The sequence below is a fragment of the Lupinus angustifolius genome, unplaced genomic scaffold, assembly GCF_001865875.1.
Source record: "Lupinus angustifolius cultivar Tanjil unplaced genomic scaffold, LupAngTanjil_v1.0 Scaffold_15_149, whole genome shotgun sequence".
Classification (NCBI taxonomy): domain Eukaryota; kingdom Viridiplantae; phylum Streptophyta; class Magnoliopsida; order Fabales; family Fabaceae; genus Lupinus; species Lupinus angustifolius.
In genome coordinates, this window is record NW_017718801.1 from 32,079 (window position 1) to 53,588 (window position 21,510).

The following is a 21,510-nucleotide window of genomic DNA, read 5'->3' on the forward strand; positions in this document are numbered from 1 at the left end:
ATGCAATATTAAGAAGATCTACAAGAGTTAAAAGGTCACCAATCCCTAGTGATTTTGCAGTGTATCTACAAGAATCGGGCTATAACATAGGAGCCGAAAATGATCCTAAGATGTTTTCACAAGCCATGAGTTGTAAGGAATCAAACTTATGGATCAATGCCATGAAACATGAGATGGATTCAATGGCATCTAACAAAGTCTGGAATCTCATTGAGTTGCATGATTCTATTAAAGCCATTGGATGTAAATAGGTTTTTAAAACTAAGAATGACTCACAAGGTCATGATTCATATATTGCCACGATTCATATATTGTGTTTCTTGTTATGATTGATGGTGGGTTAAATGGACCAAGTGGGAGAATGATAGAATTTCCCGTCTGTTTCTCAACAGATTTGTTATGTTTTTTTAATATGGATATCAGTGGAAATCCTTTGCATATTTATTGGGAAATTGGTTTCCGAATATGGTCCATTTTTTGTACATGTTAAACCCATTATCTTAACAACATTTGTAAACTGTAATTGCAGAAAACTTGCACTCCCATGTTGCCATGACCTGTTCTACTCTGCTGACCATTATGATGGATAACGGTCTATAAATTAGAATAGGTTGCTCTTTGTTTAGGTCACTAATCCTACTCCTCTATTCAAAAAACAAAAAACAAGCACAATCACTTTGAGTGAGTAAAGGTTTAGAAAACTAAATCAAAATTTATTCACAGTAATCAGAGTGTTAGTTGCAAGTCAAAGTGTTCGTGAAAAATAAGGAAGAAAACCAGAAAAAGGGTTTAAACAAGAAAATCAAATAGCAATGGCTGGAGGTTGGTATTCTTGATCTATTTTAGTTTTTGCTGCATATTGATTTGAATGTGTTGTTTGTATTAATTGTAAAACATGTTTAGATCATTACAAATAAACTTATACCCTTATGTTCTAACAAACTTAATAGTTCGGTTCGGCTCAATTTGGTGCAATTTAGTGATCGAACTGAATACAAATATATGATTTGGTTTACCTTAATTAACTACTGCAAAATTTATTGTAGAAACCAAACCGCTCATGAATGGTTCGGTTCAGTTCCACAATTTTTTTGTTTTTAAAAAAATCATGCATCAATGGAATGTTTAAAATGCATTCAGATGTATTGTTTGTCTATAAAATGAAAACACTTCTGTTATTATCAGAAAATATAAATCATAAATAGATGAGTAAAAAAATTGAAATCATAATTGCCTATTAGTAACATATATAAATATTATGTAATTTATGAAGAGAAACGAATGACCGCATATATTATGTACAATGAACAATTAGTTATATATATATATATGGGATTGCTAACATGAGTAATGTGTTTTTTCAGTTAGGTATATGTTAGCATTATGTATCAAAACATTTGGATGAAATTACCCCTAATAATTTGTTAGAACATGTTTGATAATAAGACTATGTTAGTATATAAATTCTCTAAATTAAAAAAATCCCCAAAATCTATTTCTCTCTCCATGTTATCAAACCCTCTCGCCATCCCCTTCCCATTATAGACCCTTCGTCCTAAATCCACAAAAATCTCATAAACTTCAATAATATTTATGACTAAAACAATAGAATCATTTTGATATTTCATATATTTAGGCACATAAACGAAATGAAGTTTGAATTTGGTAAAGCCATGGAATACCATAATTGAATATCTTTATCACCAACATAAAAAAAATTTGTTTTTTATCCATTTGATAAAACACCATATCTGTAACACTCTTCCTCAATGAGAGAACAATGTTTTCTGGATTGTGTTTGTAAAGAATGTGCCTCCCTGAATGGTTTGATAATGTGGAGAAAGAAATGAGTTTTTGATTTTGTTAATTGAAGAAGTTAGTGTTGAGTGCTTCAGTGGGTAGGGGATGGAGAGAGGGTTTGATAACATGGAGAGAGAAAGTGATTTTGAGGATATTTTTAATTTAGAGAATCTATTTATTAAAATAGTCTTATCATCAAACATGTTTCAACAAAACATTAGGGGTAATTTTATCCAATTTTTGTTATAGACAATGCTAACATGTACCTAACTGAAAAAGCACATTACTCATGTTAGCAAACCCCATATATATATATATATATTAAGTAACCTACATAACAAATTAATAATATATGTATCAATTAGTAACATATATTGCAATATATGTATAACAATTCAAAGATATAAGATATATTGCAAATCATCAAAGACATTAGGAAAATAGCATATATATATATATATATAACAATTTAGTTAATAAAGCATCTTTTGGTTTAAGAAGATAATTTATCTCCTTCAACCTCTAAAATCTTGATAGGTGTCATATTTAATCATTTTCTATATAAAAAATTCTAAAACTAAATAAAGCAGTAAACATGTTATATTTTTATTGGCTAAATGGGACAAGTTATGTCATGGTATGAGGAGATACTTTATTCTCTTCAGCTAATAGTAACATATATAATAATAAATAATAAAGTATCTCCTGGTATGAGGGATAAGTTATCTCCTCCAACTATTGAAATCATGACATATGTCATATTTAATTATTTTCTAATAAAATATTTTAAAAACTAAAAAAGTAGTACATATGTCATACTTTTATTAGTGGAATGAGATAATTTATCTCCTGGTATGAAGAGATACATTATTCTCATAATAATAAATACGAACAATTGAGTAACATATTAAACATTATAATTCATACAAAATTGATAATTTAAACCACAGAATTGGTTGAAGAATTTATTTTTTGGCGAATGAATGAAAATAAAACAAAAAGAGAGAGGCGTTAATGCCTTACAAAGGAAATTTCCATAGCATCTGCAAGCAACATGTTTGCGAGCTCATGGTGAGGTGAATTAAAAAATAAAAGGTATGGTTATTAGAGGCATCATGCTTAGTTAAGAAATCAGCACAAATGTTACCCTCCATTAGATTGTGTTTGATTTCTACGTGTCAGTCTTATTGAAGTATGTCACAGATTTCCCATATGATGGAAGTATACACATGTGTAGAGTGAGTGAGTTTGTGATCATCAAAACACTATCCATAGAGTGAGACATACATAAATTGGATGAAGAATTTAAACAATAATATAAAATTATTTTCTACTATTTATTTCTTTAATATGTGGTTCAGTTCCAACCGTCCATAAATTTTAAAACCATGAACCGAATCAAACATACATAGTTCCTTAAAAAAATATTTGAGCTGAACTGTGAAACCGAACCGAACCATATTTTATAGTTCGGTTTGCTACGGTTTCACATTTTAAAATGAAACCACCTATACCCCTAATCAGAATAGTTCGTTAGAACAATTACCATGTTCATAAAATTATCCATTGTGAGTGTTAGAATTAAAAGTAAATATAATGAAGATCTTCTTGGAATTGTAAGTTTTAGTGAAACTAACTTATTAATCTCATATTTTTACTAATGTTTTGATAGATAATACAAGATTAAATTTGGGAAGCATGATGTAACAAAGAATTAATATTTTAGAAATATAATATGTTGTTATAACTCACACTTGATTGTCTTTTATAAGAGTATAAGTCTATTACCTATATATATAACAAAAAAAACTCCTACCACCTTATCATTTGCCACATGTCATCTTCTCATTTATTTCCCCCTCCTAAATGATTTTATGGTAATCATATATATATAGTTTCACACTATATATGCTCTTTCTTGATTATAGTAATAATTTAATAAATAATTATTGCATTTTTTATGACTACACCTTAAATTACATTTGAATTGTTATTGAGATCCATGACTTTCTATTTCTCTTCCAACAATCTTTCTCTCCCAAAAATCTTCTTTTTCTTTGGTTTCATTTTATTCTTTCATTTCATTATGTCTCTTCATTATCGTCATTTTCTTTCTCTTACAATCATCCTCTTTAAAGTACATTTTTCTTTGATATTTTTGTGTATTTTGTATATATGTTTTTATTTTGTAGATCTGTTCTTATTTTTATTATTGATTTTTTTGTTATTTTTTTATTGATTTCCTTATTTTGTACATGTGTTCTCATTGATTTCATTATTTTGTAGATTTGTTCTTACAACATTTCTCTTCCTTAGCGTCTGGTAAGCAATGGTATCTTCCTCAGGGAAGACCAAACCTTCAAAACATATGATATATACTCTATCTCTATTTATATATACATTCACTTACAATATTACATTTATTTTTTTATTAATATATTTATCTTCTCGTCTTATCTTACTTGTATCATTTTTTCTCTTTCTTTGTAGTTTGGTTCTCCCTTAAAAATATTTCTGCAGGTTAATTTTCTCTCTATGCATCTTTTATTTTACTTATACATTTTTTATTCAAAGAATCACTATTTTAATTTTTATGTTTTGCATGTTTCAGAAACACCTAGACTGTATCCTTTCTGAAATAAGATAAGAATCATAGTTGGTTATTGATACCTTCATTTTTTGTTTCATGGTTAGTTATTCACCCACTTGTGGATTTTGTATTTTATTTTCTACATTCGATGATTTTTAATATATATGTTGTTTAACACACTCATTTTGGCTCAATATTTGTGCTTTTGGAAATTTTATTTAAGCATCATTACCTTATTTTATTGTTTGCTTAGAAACTTTTATTTTGGGTTGTCAACAATACAATATAATATCTTTGTTCTTTGCTTCTGGATTTTTTGGCATTCTCATATATGTAGAAGAATAATGTCTTTATTTTTATTTGATTTATATTTTATTTAAATTATTTATGGTTTCTAAATTTTAGGCATTCCTCATTATACAAATAAATTTGTAGAAATATAACTAATGAATTTTGATTGTGATAACCAATTGATTTGATTTATATTTAGTTTAAATTATTTATGATTTCCAAATTTTAAGCAATGCTCATTATGGATATAAATTGGTAGAATTATAACATATGATTCAAAACTCATGAAGAAATATAATATTTGTATTTTTTTTGTACCAATTACACAAATAGTATATAAATTTGTGGATATTAACAACATAAACCAAGACTTATCAGAAAGAACAACTAAATTAAAGAATATATCAGGAATCTTCTAAACAATTATTATGGAATATATAATGTAATTAATGAGTATATAAATAATTTATAATTATATTTTACAATTGCAATATTATAATAGTAACAATAGGAAATATATTTTGTTTAAATTATTTATTATTTCTAGATTTTAAGCAATTCTCGTTATGTATATAAATTGGTAGAATTATAACATATGATTCAAAACTCATGAATAAATAGAATAGTTGGAATTTTTTGTATCAGTTATAAAAATAGAATATAAATTTTCGAATCAGTTATGAAATCAAAAGAATCAATTAACAACATAAACCAAGACATATCAGAAAGAACAACTAAATTATAGATTATATAAGGAATCTTCGTAACAATTATGGAATATATAATGTAATTAAGAAATTTATAATTATATTTTACAATTGCTATATTATAATAGTAACAATATGAAATGTAACATAAACAAAATATTAATGATAGTAGATTAAGAAGACTAAAAACTATAACAGTAAATTATCAGAACAATTATGGAATATATACGGAATCTTTGAAACAATTATCAAAAATATAACATAATTAATGAATATCAATAAATATATAACGATGATTGTGGGTCATAAGGTGGTTTGATGATTAAGGTGAAAAAGTTTAAGAAATGTAATGAAGGATGTTATGGATTCAAGGCTCACTCATAACAAATTTAAAAATAAAAGAGTTATAAGGTAGTTTGATTGTTAGGATTGGAGTGAAGGAGATTGAGGGTTCAAGTGTCGCCCATAAAAAATACTAACATCCTAACCATTATCGATAAAAAAAGATGATTTTGTTTCTATTTGAAAATTATATTTTAGAGTTGTTATGAAACTTTGAAAAAATATTTTCAAAATAGTAAATTAAATATGTAGTAATTATGCATTTAAATAGATCTTAAAATATTCTCAATTAATATTATTTAGTCATTTTTTAAAACTTAAATAGAATAAATCTAATCTTACTATTAATAGAAAGAATGAACTATTATATTACAATTAAATAAGAAATTTTGTTGTTATTCTGTAGGGGTAAAAAATGATACATAGTGAATTTATTTAGTAAAAATAACAATGTTTAATACTAATTATTAATAGAATGAACTATGATAGTACAATTAATGAGGAAATTTGATGATATTTAATTTAGTTCATAAATTAACCATTTTTAATACTAATTTAAAAGAAAACTCGATAGTTCTCAAATGCTTCTTTTCCTATAATTAAGGAATTATTGGCATTAATTATGTGATTTAATTTCTACTTTAAAATTATGTATTAAAGTTGTTATGAAACTTGAAAAATATATTTTAATTATAGTAAATATAATATGTAGTAATTACACGTTTAAATAGATTTTTTAAAATGTTCTCAACTAATACCATTTAATCATTTTATGTGTCATCTCATTCCTTATAAATCATTAAAATATTCTTGTGTAAAAATTGTACGGATGAAAACATATAATCAAAACTATGTTACAATTTTAAAATATTATACACTACGCCATAATAGCAAAACAAAAGCACTTAAAATTGTTATTTAACAGCGCTTTTATGACGCTTTCTATGTAGCGCAGTAGTACATAAGATTATATTCAACAGCGCTTTTTGTAGTACCATAGAAAGTAGACATTTAACAGCGCTCACTGGCGCTCTTAAATGTCTACTTTCTAAATAAGACAATATTTCTCTCACACATTCTATCAAACACATGACAAACATGTCCAACTCCACCACAATTACAATAGATTTGTTAAATCACCAACGACTTCAACTACATTCAACCTTAACATATTCCAATATTATAAAATAACATATGAGTAATGAGATGTTACAAAAAAATTTCATTTTTTCTCCTCCAGTGTTCTCCATAGCTAAAAACCTAGAACATCATAGCTGCATAACTTCACAACTTCACAACAAATAAAGATCACACTCATTCTATCAGTGAAGAGAAAAATAAATGAGCTAAAATAAGATAATGATTTACCTTATGTTTGAAAATAAAAATAAAAAATTGATAACTTCATTATAGCTGCATAACTTCACAACAAATAAAGATCACGCTATCAGTAAAGAGAGAAATAAATGAGCTAAATTAAGATAATATTTACCTTATGCTTGAAGAGAAAAACCAAAAATCGATAACTTGCTTGAAGAGAGAAACTAAAAACAAAAGAGAATAAAAAGTAAGTTATGGAGGTGGAGAAGAAGAAAAGTAAGAGAAATAATAAATTGAGTGATATGTATTATTGTGTGAGGTTTTGTTTTTTAATTTGAAAAGATTTCCGCTCACTAAAACAAGCGTCAAATGTATGAACATTTAACAGTGTTTGCTTCAATAAGCGCTGTTAAAGATAACACCTTTAACAACACTTTCTTTCATAAGCATTGTTAAAGATAACACTTTTAATAGCGCTTATTGAAGAAGTGTTGTTAAATATATGAAGTATGACCTTTAACAACGCTTGCCTCAATAAAACTATTAAAAATAACACATTTAATAGTGTTTTTCTTCAATAAGCACTGTTAAAGATAACACATTTAACAATGCTTATTGAAGAAGTGTTATTAAATATATGAAGTATGACTTTTAACAGCGCTTGCTTCAATAAGCGTTGTTAAAAATAACAAAAGATAACACATTTAACCGTGTTTTTTCAATAAGTGTTGTTAATTCTCTTCCGCCTTATATTTAACAGCGTTCAACAGATAAGCGTTGTTAAATATCAATTCTGGCGTAGTGATAATAAACTATTAGTAATTGTACATAGTCGCTTCAACAAAAAATATAATAACGTTGGTCTGTAACAGTTAGAGTTATATTTTTTATTTTTTCTTTACATTTCTTATAACTACGTCATTCTCTATCTAATGACATATTCATTTGTTAATTTTGATAATCCAATAGATGTCATAGTTCAAAGTACTTATCAAAATCTACAAGATCACTAAAAATGAAAAGTTTTGATAAACAAGGACAATATTTGAATCAACTATTGAAATTATTGAACAAATAAATGAGTATGTTTTGAGTTTAATTCCAAGTAAAAATATTTATAATCTAATTCAATCGATTATTACGTTGTTGATGCAAATATTTTTAAACTTAATAATATTAGGTGATGAAAAAGAACACAATAATTCCGATTCTATTGATATGTGTAATGCTAATGAGGACCAAACATTCAACCTATTAACTCATCAATTTTTAAATTCATTTACAATTTTTGGTTTTCCATATCATAAAATTAAGTTCTTCTACACTATGATATTATATATATTTAAACTTTGTCAAGTTGAATAATGAGAGACATTGAATTTTGAAGGATATATCAATTTCAGAATAAGAAAAATTTAAGTTCTTTCTTATACTTAGAGAGACAATCCACATGTAATATGTATGTTCTTAACTATGCAGCAAAAAATATTACCCCATGCAAATGCAAGCGTAACTCACTAGTTATATGAGAAAAGTTTGCTCAACATATCTAATAGATATATTTTTTAACATATTTGTTTTGTTGTTATGTCAAGCACGTCCGGGGACTAAGTTCGTCTTATCAAGTTAACGCGTCCAAAGACATTCGTGTCCAAAGTCAATTGCATCTAGTGATGACTTCGTCTAATGAAATGTGCGAATAAAATCAAGTCATATGTGTTCAAGACAAAATGTGTCCACTTGACAACTGTATCTAATGATTTCCATGTCCAAGGACATAAACTATATCAACTTGTATCTTGTATACATGCCTAGTTGACCAATCATTTGAATTTAAATATTAATTATGCACATTTATTGTGATAATTAATGATTCAATTATTAGATACTTTATTTATTGATAAGATAAATTTAGTATTCTTAAAATACGATATGTTGTATTCTCTAACCAACCTGTAGATGAAAAAATATAAATATGTGCACACAAAGGAATAATCAGAATTATCTCAGTAAGTGTACGAAGTCTTATTAAGTGTCTGAAATTATGATAAAGAGAGAAGACATAAATACATCAATCAATTAAGATGAACTCAAATACAACGGATCCACCATAATGAACGTGGAAGTGAGTGTGATTCAAGACACAACAGATTCATGAAATAACTTCGTTCTTGATATCAAGAATTAATGAACTAATTAACATTTAATGTTTACTATAAACAGACAATTTTAAAGATAGTTCGAAAATCATTGAAAATTATCTATAAAAAGGAAGAAAACCCCCCAACATAAGTGCACGACACAAGAACATAATAAAATACAAGTCAAGTGTATAAAAATTCTATAAAAATGCATTCTCCTATGAAGTTGTATTGGTGTAGAATTATAACTTAAATTCATAATAACTTTGCAAGAGCCGGACTAAGTTAAGAGAGAGAGAACAAATTTGAGTTTACTACTATAACTATAAAGATATTTTTGTTAGGAAGTTATAGATTCATGTGGTCTTACATTTTCATATGTATAAGAAATAATACATGCATGCGAAAGTGTTAAATAGTTGTAAGCTATTTGGGAAATATAGTCGAAAATTCTTCTAGGATAATAGACTAAATATAACTATTGAGAATAAACCAATATAAAAATACTTATGTAATTTTCTTTATCCCTAAACTCTTTAATACTTTATATTATTACTAATTGTAATGACTTAATGTGTGATGAGTTAAACATGTTCGAAATAGTTTATATATGTCATCACTACATAATTGATTATGAATTTTTTAATAAGAATAATTTTTAAAATCTAATAGAGAATATAGTTGAGGTTGTCACTTACTGATTTGGAGGTATCTAGAAGTTGTGATATTGGAGTTGAAAGCTTATATATGGGTGTGTAGCAAGTTGAATAAATTAAAGTTGTTTGACAACCTAGTTGTGCAATCTGGTGAAATTTGTAAAGAAAGACAGAGTGACATACAATATTATATTAATGTAGCATCTCACTGGATGAAAAGTTTAAACATAGTATCGGTCAAGAATTACTCACAATTTCCTTCCTCAAACAAATGTTACTTTAAGTTGGTTTTTGAAAAGCTATCTTTCAAAAGTTATTATCCCTTTTTTATTAGCAATTCACTAAATAGATCTAGAAGCTTAAGGTAGAATCTATTATCTTATTATAAATTGGACGTATTGATGATATTATCAAATAGATACTTTAAAATTTTAACACCTAGATTTAAAAGAAAGTATTTTGTACTCCTAAAATTAGAATTTCTAAAGCCTAACACTCAACATGTAACTTATGGAAAACTCTCATCACACTTCTTCCTTCTCATTTTTCATCTTCTTCTCAAAAGTCACATTCTATAGTCTCTTTCTCTGTAGGCTCTCTTTACTCTTCAATGAGAAAATCAAAATCAAACTCATTTTTCTTTTTCTCTGCATGTCATTCTTCTTTTGATCATTAATCGATTAACTTTACATGTATGCTCTTCTGATTTTTCTGTTCCATTAAGCATTGATAAGTCACTTCTACACTCTCTTACTATCTTTCTCATTCTCTTTCTATGTACATTATATTCACTCTTTAATGAAAAAATCAAACTCAATTTCTTTTTTCTATGCACCTCATTCTTCTTTTGACCATCAATAGATTAACTTCACATGTATGATCTTATGATGTTTCCATTCTATTAAGCATCAGTAAGTCACTTCTACACTTTCTTACTATTTTTCCTTTTTATTTGTAAATGTACACTCTTTTCACTTTTCAATTTTCAATGTGAAAATCAAACTCAATTTTTTTCTTTGCATGTCATCATTCTTTTGATCATTAATCGATTAACTTTACATTTATGATCTTCTATGTTGGTAAGTCAGCTTCTAAACTTTCGTTCTCTTTATTTGTACACTCTCTACTCTTCAATAAGAGAATCAAACTCATTTTTATCTATATGTTATCCTTAAAATATAAGCTTGTTTTACTAAACATCTCTAATAACTTTTAACTATTTTTTTGTGAGTATGAAACTACAAGTACTTGGGAAATTTAAATTAAATAGAATTATTATACACATCAAAACTCTTCATCTAAATATTTAAAAGATCTACATACCCAAACTAAAGTCAACTAGTTAATCTAGATTTACATGATCTACACATAAGATGGTGCTTAAAAAATATTTTTTTGAAATAAGAAAAAGAAAATCGAAGCAAATTCTCTACAGATCTTCTTTTTAGAGAAAAATAATGAAATAAAAGGCTCCAAAACAACCTTATAAATATATATTTTATGGCTCAAAAAACTTATTTTTATTCCTTACTCTTAAGGTTTGTTTGAATTTAAATTTGGAAGGGAAATAAAACAAAATAAAAGTTTGACGACCATTTTATAAGTACATTTCATGTCATTCAAACTTTCTTTTTCCTCATTTACCTTATAAAACTCAACTCGCAAACATAACATTAAAAAAACTAACTTATAAACAAAGGGTGTTATATATTAGGTTTCAACATGTGAAGCACACATGCATAGAGAAACCATTTCAACAGCCACGTCACCATCCTCATGATCATTATCAGGAACTGCTATCTTATACACCTCACTCTCTATACCTCTTTTCTTTGCGGGAGGAAACGATGTCGTATGTTCCACCACACATGAGGAACACGAGCTCAACAACCGTCGATAACAACACGAAGCTCGCATTTCCTTCCTCTAACTCTAACTCTAACTCCAATAATAACAACTCTCTCTACAATGGCTCTCGCCGTACCTCCGCCGCTCCTCCACCGTCTCGCATTGTCGCCGCCCCCGACCCTGTCTTCCCTCCCTGGCAACCCTCCCAACGCGTTTCCCGCATGAACCCTCACCAGGTTCCCTTCTCATTCTCTTTTCTCCAATCCCTTTCGTATTTCATTTTCTTTTTCATATGCTCCGTCTTTTTTTTAACTTTTTATTTCTATTTTTAACCTCTGAATTGAAATGCTTCGGTTTCGAGATTTTGATTTTGTGTCTGTTTTTTTATTCACATGTTTAGGGTTTTCGAAGCTAATTTAAATTTCCTGTTATTGCATGCAATGCATTTCTTTGGGAAGTTATGTTTGAACAAAAGTGGCATATATTAGAGGCTTGATCGCAAGGGTACACTATTAATGTTCAACTCAGAATGTGTTTATGAAGGTTTGGTTTAATTGGAACCGGAATGTGGTTAGAGACATTGTGTTTATAGTATATGTAAGTAATATAATTCTCACAACAATGATAACGAGAGAAGTTGTGGATCTCTAACTTCCTGTAGCTCGAAGGCGTTACTTTTGGACGTGTTTAATTTTGTTATAGACAAATATATTTATTTTAAGTGGAGTACACTTCCGAGGTTTGAACTCAGGTGCTTACACTTCACGTAATGTATTTCTACCATATGAGCCGACTCTTTGTTTGGATGGTTTTATATTTTTAGGACTGTAGTTTTATTGTTTCAAAGTGACTTCAGTTGTAGGCTTCAAAGTGAGTGAAAAGTGTAGAGGTGGTTTTTGGCCTAAGAATGGTCTATTAGTTGGCTTCATCTTTGTAGTTTATCTCGCGCTGTTATAGGTTCTTACTCTGGTATTGGCCATCTCAATTGTCTCTTCTCTAGAGTACATTCAATAGAGTTATCTGTATTTATATCCTTTTCTAGAAGTTCAACTAGCATTGCTTTCCTGGTGTTTTAATTCCCAACTACCCTGTTTAGTTTTATAATCACATAGGTAAAGATTGGATGTTTAGTTCAAGTGCTTGTTGCATGTATTCAGATTGAAGAGGTCTGCCTGCGGCTTAATCTTGATGTTACCGTTGCATCTGACTCTCCTGCTGCACCTACACCAATAGAATCATTTACTGACATGGTATTTAATTTAATAATCATATTTGTATTTCTTCTAGGTCATCATATGTTATTTTTGCAAATGTCTGTATAATGGTAATCTACTTTATTTCAGTGTTTGGACCCAAGTATCATGAAGGATATTGCATATCACGACTACACTAGGCCTACTTCTATCCAAGCACAGGCCATGCCAATTGCTCTCAGTGGAAGGGATCTTTTGGGTTGTGCTGAAACTGGTAGTGGGAAAACTGCAGCTTTCACAATTCCTATGATACAGGTCTGAACTTGTTATACTTCTCATGTTTGATTGAATTTGTAGTGATTTCCTTATATACCTTTTGATGGTAAATGAAGCAGTTGAAAATGATAATTATCATCCTTTTCTTTTTTATTTAATTTTTTCCTTCCTATTTTTAGCATTGTGTGTCTCAAACTCCAATTCGGCGTGGCGATGGTCCTCTGGCATTAGTTTTGGCTCCTACTAGAGAACTTGCTCAACAAATAGAAAAAGAGGTGATATATGTAATTTTATTTGGATCATTTGGATTGAAATTTCTTGCTTATTTCTTCAATTCTAGTAATGTAGTTGATAATTTTCTTCGCAATAACAACAACCAAGCCTTAGTCCTCACTAGATGGGGTTGGCTACATAGATCGAACAACACAATAATGCTCTATCATAAATCATGTTCATTGACAAAGCGTTGATCTTTAAATCTTCCATAACCGTTTTGCCTAAGAGTTTTCTTGGCCTCCCTATGCCTCTATAAATTGGACTAACCTTCATTTGAACTACTCTCCTTATCGGGGCTTCTAATGGTCTCATGTGCACATGCCCAAATTACCTAACGGTCTCCCTAATGCATTCATTCCTATACCGCCCAGCATTTAGCTCCATATGACATTGAGGGTCTTATAGTCGTGCAGTAAAATTTCCTCTTAAGCTTTAGTCACACCTTTCTATCACATGACGCTTGATGCACCCCATTATTTCATCTACCCCACTTGAATTCTATGGTTTACATCTCCCTCATATATAAGCCATAAATAATTTTAAAACTATCATCTCCACATGTTTTCTTTTAACTTGAGTCCTTGATTCAAACAATACCCTAGACATAAAAATTCACATTTTTATCACCTTTTATTTGTTTATAATTGAGAGGAAATAGTCATTACTTTCCTCTCATGGCCATCTCTATTGAAATGATTTATTTCCTTGTTTAATTTTGGATGTGAAGCTTCATAGTTTGTTGTCATCTTTTTTGACATTGAGCTTGTTTATTCTCTATGTTCTTAAGTATTTTTGTGGTCTTTTGACTTTTGGCAGGTTAAAGCTTTTAGCAGGTCTATTGAGTCATTAAAAACTGCTATAGTTGTGGGTGGATCTAACATTGAAAAGCAGGTGATTAGATGTTGACATAACCTTTCTTCTCTTTGTGAAGGTTTGATCAAGGACAAAGGATTTTTATTTTTTTGTCCTCTTGGCATTACAATAGTCTTTTAAGCTTAGTCAACTGGTCAAGTGCATCTTACAAGTCCTTGTGCTTTAGATATGTATACAACTTATCGTAAACCTTTGATGTCATTTTTGTTTGGCTTTGACATGAGTAAATTCTGTGTTTTCATGCAGCTAGTTCTCCTCATAGGCTGATACATGTATTATTATAAGGCTAGTGCGAAAACTGGTGCCCATCATTATCTAATAACAATTAAACAAAGTAAAAAATTTCGGACAAGGGGACTTCAGAAGACCTTTTAATGTTCTTTTTAAAGTTATTTTAGTTCCATTTAAATGTAACATGGTACATTTTCTTTATGATCTCTATGACAGAGGTCAGAGCTAAAAGCAGGAGTTGAAGTAGTGGTTGCCACCCCGGGAAGATTTATTGATCATTTACAACAAGGCAACACTTCCCTTTCTAGAGTTTCTTTTTTTGTTTTAGACGAGGCAGATAGAATGCTTGATATGGGTTTCGAACCACAAATAAGAGAGGTTAGTGGTGTATTGGTGTTGGAGTTTTTATCCTGGATATGAAGTTTCCCTTAATTTTCATCACAATGTGAGTCCTCATGTCAGATAAATAGTGTGACTCTTTATTGCAGTGTTTATCCTCTCCTGTGCCATATTTTCCCGAAAATTATTCCATGCACCTTTATTCTCCTGAACTTAAATTGTTAACCATTATTAAGCTTGAAACTAAAAACAGTGCTGCTCAACGTGATGTTTTGACCATGAGAATGCCACTTCTATAAAAAGTTAGCAGGTGAAGTATATGTAGATAAGAAAGAAAAATGAGGTTACAATCTTCAAAGCAAAAATTCAGCAATAAAACTGAGGCATCTTGGCTGGATAGGAGTTTCATTGTCATTCTCAGATTTATGCTTTTACCAGTTTCATTTTACTATGCTCTGTATCAGATGGATTTTCATGCTATAAGTAGGGATTTATAAAGCACGTATATCATTTCATGTGAACAGTTGTCAACAATAAAATTTATGTTACTGCAGTAGAATATTCTCTTGTGTTAATACATGTTCATCTATATTACTGAAGAAAACATTAATTTTCTAAAATTACCTTCAGGTAATGAGAAATCTTCCAGATAAGCATCAAACACTATTGTTTAGTGCAACTATGCCTGTGGAGATTGAAGTATTAGCAAAGGTTAGGTTTCCTTCTTTCCTGACACCTGAGTTTTCAATATGGTTATTTTGTCCTTTGAGCTATATTAGAATAATGTAGTAGTGCCATTGTGGTATTTGAAGTGCCTTTCTATGGGCTTATGCTAAGACAACTAATTATTAAAACAAATGAGTCTAACTCCACTCCTAAAAGCTTGCTCAAAGGGGAGGGTTGCCCGAGTCATGAGAAAGGGTACTTTTGCCTATTTACCCATCTAATGTGGGACTTACACCTAGGGACACAACTAGAAAAAATGACTAGGGTGGGTGAAAATTTAACCGCTCAACAATATCTAGGATTGTCATTTAAACAAAATCTAATTTTCAACTATATACAGTCATTCAAATTTGATATATATATATATATATATATATATGTCTAGGATTGGAATCTAGAGCTTGAAAGTTTACAAGACTGGGGGGGTGCTCTAACTAGCTGAAGGGGGGATGGTTTCCCAAGTCATTATATGGGGTACTTTGCCTGTATACCCATCTGACAAGGAGCAGGCTTAACTGCTCAACAATAAAAAGAAAATTCCAGCATTTAGTATCTACTTTTCAGAAATATAATTTAGGATTTAGTTCTTGCCACTTGCTGGTTGATCATAAAATACTGTAACATATTATATTGTATATATGTTTCATAATTTAAAATATGATTGTTCTTTTTTGGCTTCGTTTATCTTTCCCCCATGATTTTCTTTACAATTAGTCGTAAAATTTTCTTGGCTTTATTCCTTTTTCGTCAATTTATTTCTTCACAAGTTCAGTTGTTGAAAGAATTTTTGGAAGTTTACCAATCTTCTGTTAAATTTCAGGAGTACTTAAGTAGCCCTGTGCATGTGAAGGTGGGAAAAGTGAGCAGCCCGACAACGAACGTTTTACAAAACCTTGTCAAGGTTTCTGAAAATGAGAAGGTACTTTCAATAAGCTTACTAAATGACATGGTACTTCTGTTAAGAGCTGGATTAATAATTATCATTTAAGAGGTAGGTTAACTCTAGAAGTTTTGGCTTCTGTCAAGATGCTAACATGCTGTGGCAGTGGACTGTGTTTGATGTCTTTGGTGCCTAAGCCTGTGATTGGAGAGGAATGCCCAATTATTCAAGGGAACTTCTTCATCTTTGAATAACATCTGCAGAATTATTAATTTTTTCGTGGTTGTCTGTGGTGTGCTTCTGCCTGTGATTTCTTTGGAGGCATTTGTTTTATATCAGAGAGATTGGCCTCCCTTGTTACACGACCCAATCTCTTGGATCTTAAGGGCATGTTTTGTTTCAGTGTTTCCTATTCAATGAAAACTGGAAACAATTACGAAAAAAAAGGAAAAGAAAGCAGGAAACAAGGTTAACATTTGTGTTTAGGCAGACATTAATGAAAATGCATTCAGTAAATATTTCTCAAACTATACAACTATAGACTTCAAAGTGTGAAATTGTCGTTTTTACTATTTTTAGAAATGCATGGTGGGGATGAGGGTGAGGCCAAAGGTAATGAAAAAAAATACTAATAACATATATGTTTTCAATTTCATGAAAAACTGAGTAAAAATGATTTGCTGAGATTGAAAACTAAATACTTCTCAACAAACCAAAGAGACCTTAAGTGTTTCTTTTGTTATTTTCTTTGGAGGATATGCAGTGATTTGGCTCCAAAGTGCATTTCTTTTGTGTTGTATGCCTGATTTCTCTGTAATTTTGGATTCTTGTTCTGTAGTTTTTGGTTTATGTAATCCTCTTTCTTAATGTTTTTTTTTCTAGTTTTTTGTCAATTTAGTTTGAATTTTCCTAAGATTTTTTATTTCTCTAAGTTTTGTTGTATTATTTTCCCTCTTTCCGTTTTCTATAGTGAGTGATATTCTACTGAATTGGAATTGCGTACAAGTAAAGAAGTGGAGAATGGGATGAAAGAAAGTGATAGAGATAATGGTGAAGAGAAATGAGGATATTGGAAAACAAAACTTGAAATTAATTCTTCTTATATTATTATGTTTTTTAACATTTTGTTAACCTGGTTTTCTTGTACAAGATTGTTTTCTGACAAATATGAGAATTGTGCATAGTTAAGGATTTTTTTGGAACTTTGTCCTTTTAATCTTTTGTTTCTGTTTTGAAATCTTATTGTGTGCTTTTAGATTGATCGGCTTCTAGATGTGCTCGTTGAGGAGGCATCACAAGCTGAAAAGAGTGGTCACCCATTTCCATTAACAATTGTGTTTGTTGAAAGAAAGGTATGCATGTTCTGTATAGGTCCCTTTATGATAATATCATATCTCCATTTGTATCTTCACTTAGATATTTAGATACAAGAAGTCAGAAGTTAAATACTTGAATGTTTATGGTTTGGTATGAAGAACAAGAACCATTTTCCAAGCATGGCATCCTTATATATCCCCATTTTTTATTTTTTTTCTGATTTTAATTGTGACCCAACCCAATTTCACCCTGCATGTTTAAATAGTGCATTGCAGAAATGAGTTCAAATTAGAGTTCTTGGATTTGGTTTCCAAAATCTTCCTTGTTGGGAAGTTATAGATGTTTATTTGACTTGTGCGGTCTACAAATTGCATGCATCCCCGGAACTACATTTTCACAACTCTGTTTTGTTTTAAGGCCAGATGGCTAATAGATCGCTTCAGCTTGAACCTGGCAAATAGGCATTGCCCCTTCCATCCAACAACAACAACCGATCCTTATTATCCCTGAAGATGGGTTCAGCAAAATGTGATAAACTTATAAATCCTCAATGATCATGAAATTGGAAGAAATTTCATATAGGGACACAGTTATTATATCATGTTTTACCAAACTCAACTTGGTTAACCTAATTTCTTTGCTTTCTTTATCTCTTAGTCAACGAAATGGGTTATTTGCTAAATATCGTTGAGTCAATTAGTTCCAATTTCAAATACTATGAGTAGTTAGAGAGCTGTTAGATTCAGAAATGGGAAATGAATGACCGGAGTTTAAAGGGCCAAAATTGAAGTGGGATTTTTTTTGTGAGACAGATGATACTTTATTGCTACCAAAAAAATCTGTATACGGAGAGAATGTGGCTTTCGCTTTGTTTACAGTTCAAAACAAACCTAAAGAGTTCCTTATGACCTGTGTGTATCGAGATCTTTGAATACTTAGGGTCATCTATCTAACCTTCATCATTTGAAAAGTAGAATATTTTTACTTTAGCCTAAAATAATGTTTGTGGGCCTTTTGAAAATTGATATCCCCATCGTTCTTATTATTAATTCTTTGATGTGCATGTAGACAAGGTGTGATGAAGTTACTGAAGCATTGATAGCCCAAGGATTATCTGCAGTTTCTCTTCATGGTGGCCGCAGTCAGGGTGAAAGAGAGAGTGCCCTGCATGATTTTCGGAGTAGCTCCACCAACATTTTGGTGATCAATTACACTGCTTGAACATAATACTCAACTTTATCAGTACATCATTTTTCTTTCCCTTGCAAAATCTGTAGTTCTGTACTATTTATGGCTCATCGCAACTAACTCTTTTGAACATATCCTTTCAAAAAAAAATTTGACAGATATTTGATAGTTATGAAACACTTGTTGGGATATGCAGTGAAGCCAGCTGTGGCTTGTCTAAGTACAGTGAAGCTTGGCCTATTGTATACCTTTGTTTGCTAAATGAAATCCCTTGTTTCAAATTGGGAAAAGGCATATGGGGTGAAAGGAATATTCTTATAATCTAAATTTGTCAATAAGTTATTCAATTTAGTATTACAGTTCTCATTAAAATATCATATACTGAATTGTCTGCAATATGATAGTTGAAGTGTTTTACATTTGTGCCTTTGATTTTCATATTTGTTCCTTCTCATAATTCTACCTCAAGTTAAACTAAGCAACTTTTGCATTATTACATCATGTTTGGTATTTTTTTAATCACTATTAATCATTCATAATGAGACTGTCATTCAGGTTGCCACTGATGTAGCATCTCGCGGATTGGATGTCACAGGAGTGTCGCATGTCATCAATCTAGATCTTCCAAAGGTATTTCTACACCAGGCAAAAATTAGTTGATGAATTAATTTTACCTGAAATCCACTAGGAGAGGGTTAACCGAATAAATACAGAGATTGTAAATGGTGTACAAGACATAAACACTCAAACAGACAGGCAACACACGGCACAATATGGACACGAGGACACTAAATTCTGAAAGTTGTGGGACACGGACATGACATAGTGTTTATGTTGGCATCTCATTAGCTCAATATTTTCCAGTCTAATTTATTTTCCTTGAGAAACGCATACCTGAAGCCTTAGTTATGGTTGCCTCAATTATAGACCATGGAAGATTATGTACACCGGATTGGAAGGACAGGGCGTGCAGGATCAACAGGCCTATCTACTTCCTTTTACACCGATCGCGACATGGTACTTGCTATACTTCTTTTCTTTAAAATGAATCTTGGACTGTGCTTATTTTCTTGATTTTAACATTAATATGACTCTGCTCTTTAGTTCCTTGTAGCAAATATAAGAAAAGCAATAGCTGATGCTGAATCCGGGAACACTCTGTCATTTGCAACTGGAAAGGTACTATATTTTTATGCTAGAATATTAGGGAGTCATATTTCATTTTGAACATTTGTTATACCCTTACAAATTAGGGTGACACATCAAAGGATGAATTTTAAATATAATTTTGTACAGTCTCATCTATGAATTTTCATCCCGATTTTTAAGGTATACTAGATAGCCAATTAGTTTTTAGGATTCATATGGTAGTAATTTTATTGGACTTAAGATGCCATTTTCAAACTAGTGCTTCATGGTTGGTTTTCTGCTCTTGGTTTCTAGTTTGCTAGAAGGAAGGAGAAAGAAGCAGCAGCTGCACAAAAAGAGGCAAATTTTGCTTTATCCAAAAACTTGGGAATTGGGGCTGCTTCAGTTAACATCGAAGACAAGTATAAATTCATGATGTCTTCCTCAAACAATAAAGGAGAGGGCACCGCGGATAGTGCATGGGATGATTGATGGAGTGTCATGTGCTCCCACATTTGGTTGATGATAATTGCTAAAGCTTCAAGGTTGGTAGTGGTCTCTGCCTGGGTAGTCGATGTTATCCCGATTTGATTGCTGCAACTTTGTTTTACCTCTCCACCCCATCGATCTAGCAAACTTATCGATCTACTAGTTTCCTTTCTGCATATTGTTATATGTTTGTTGGTGCTGATGCATAATTGTTCTGTTGATTTGGACAAGTGCATTTGTAGGTACATCGCTTCTAAGATGATGGAGATGGATAAGTTTCTAGTTAACATTGCAAGTCTACGTATTGCTTTTCACTCCTTTGTTGTAGCTAGCACACTTGTAACAAGGTAGTTTGCTAGCTTCACAGAGTTGTCATATAGATAATGCATCTCATGTAATCCTAGAAACAAGGTTTCTTCATTTCATGGTGAGTCAAATATAAATAGAAACCATTAGATGTATATTCAACTTAGTACATTCTACTCCCGTGTTTAGTTTGTCACTTTGAAGCATTTATAGAAAACCCAGAAAAAATGCGACAATTTTGTTTATATTTTCCCTATTGGATTCCCCTTTATTTGGTCGAATTCAATACCTGCTTTACGTTTCTACTATTCCTCGTTCTGAAAAGCCTTTTGCACTTGTCACTCAACTACAAAAGCCTTTTGCACCTTTAATGCAACAAAATGAACCTTTTAGTGTAATAGAAACCAATAATATGTTCCTTCTCTCTGGTCAAATGATAGAAGCCAGAATCAACAATACTTTCCTTCTCTCTTATGAAATGGGATATAGAATTTTCACTGAGCAATCTGACATTTGAGTGTAATATCTATGTAAAAGATTTATACATATTTTCATTCACTTTTTATTTGGATTACTTTTTTTTTTTTTGAAAA

The 21,510-nt window shown here is 30.5% G+C and overlaps 1 protein-coding gene across 1 annotated transcript; it reads left to right on the forward strand.

Annotated features, from left to right (window-relative positions):
* The first annotated feature begins 11,605 nt into the window (after positions 1-11,605).
* On the forward strand, positions 11,606-21,164 carry LOC109337934 (ATP-dependent RNA helicase DBP2-like). The gene is made up of 14 exons (XM_019575023.1): positions 11,606-11,931; positions 12,853-12,945; positions 13,039-13,203; positions 13,344-13,439; positions 14,257-14,331; positions 14,761-14,922; positions 15,514-15,594; positions 16,430-16,528; positions 17,746-17,841; positions 18,875-19,006; positions 19,550-19,624; positions 19,922-20,011; positions 20,099-20,173; positions 20,438-21,164. Exons 1-14 carry the CDS (start codon positions 11,695-11,697, stop codon positions 20,612-20,614), a joined length of 1,653 nt encoding a protein of 550 aa, XP_019430568.1. The 5' UTR covers positions 11,606-11,694; the 3' UTR covers positions 20,615-21,164.
* The last annotated feature ends 346 nt before the right edge of the window (positions 21,165-21,510 follow it).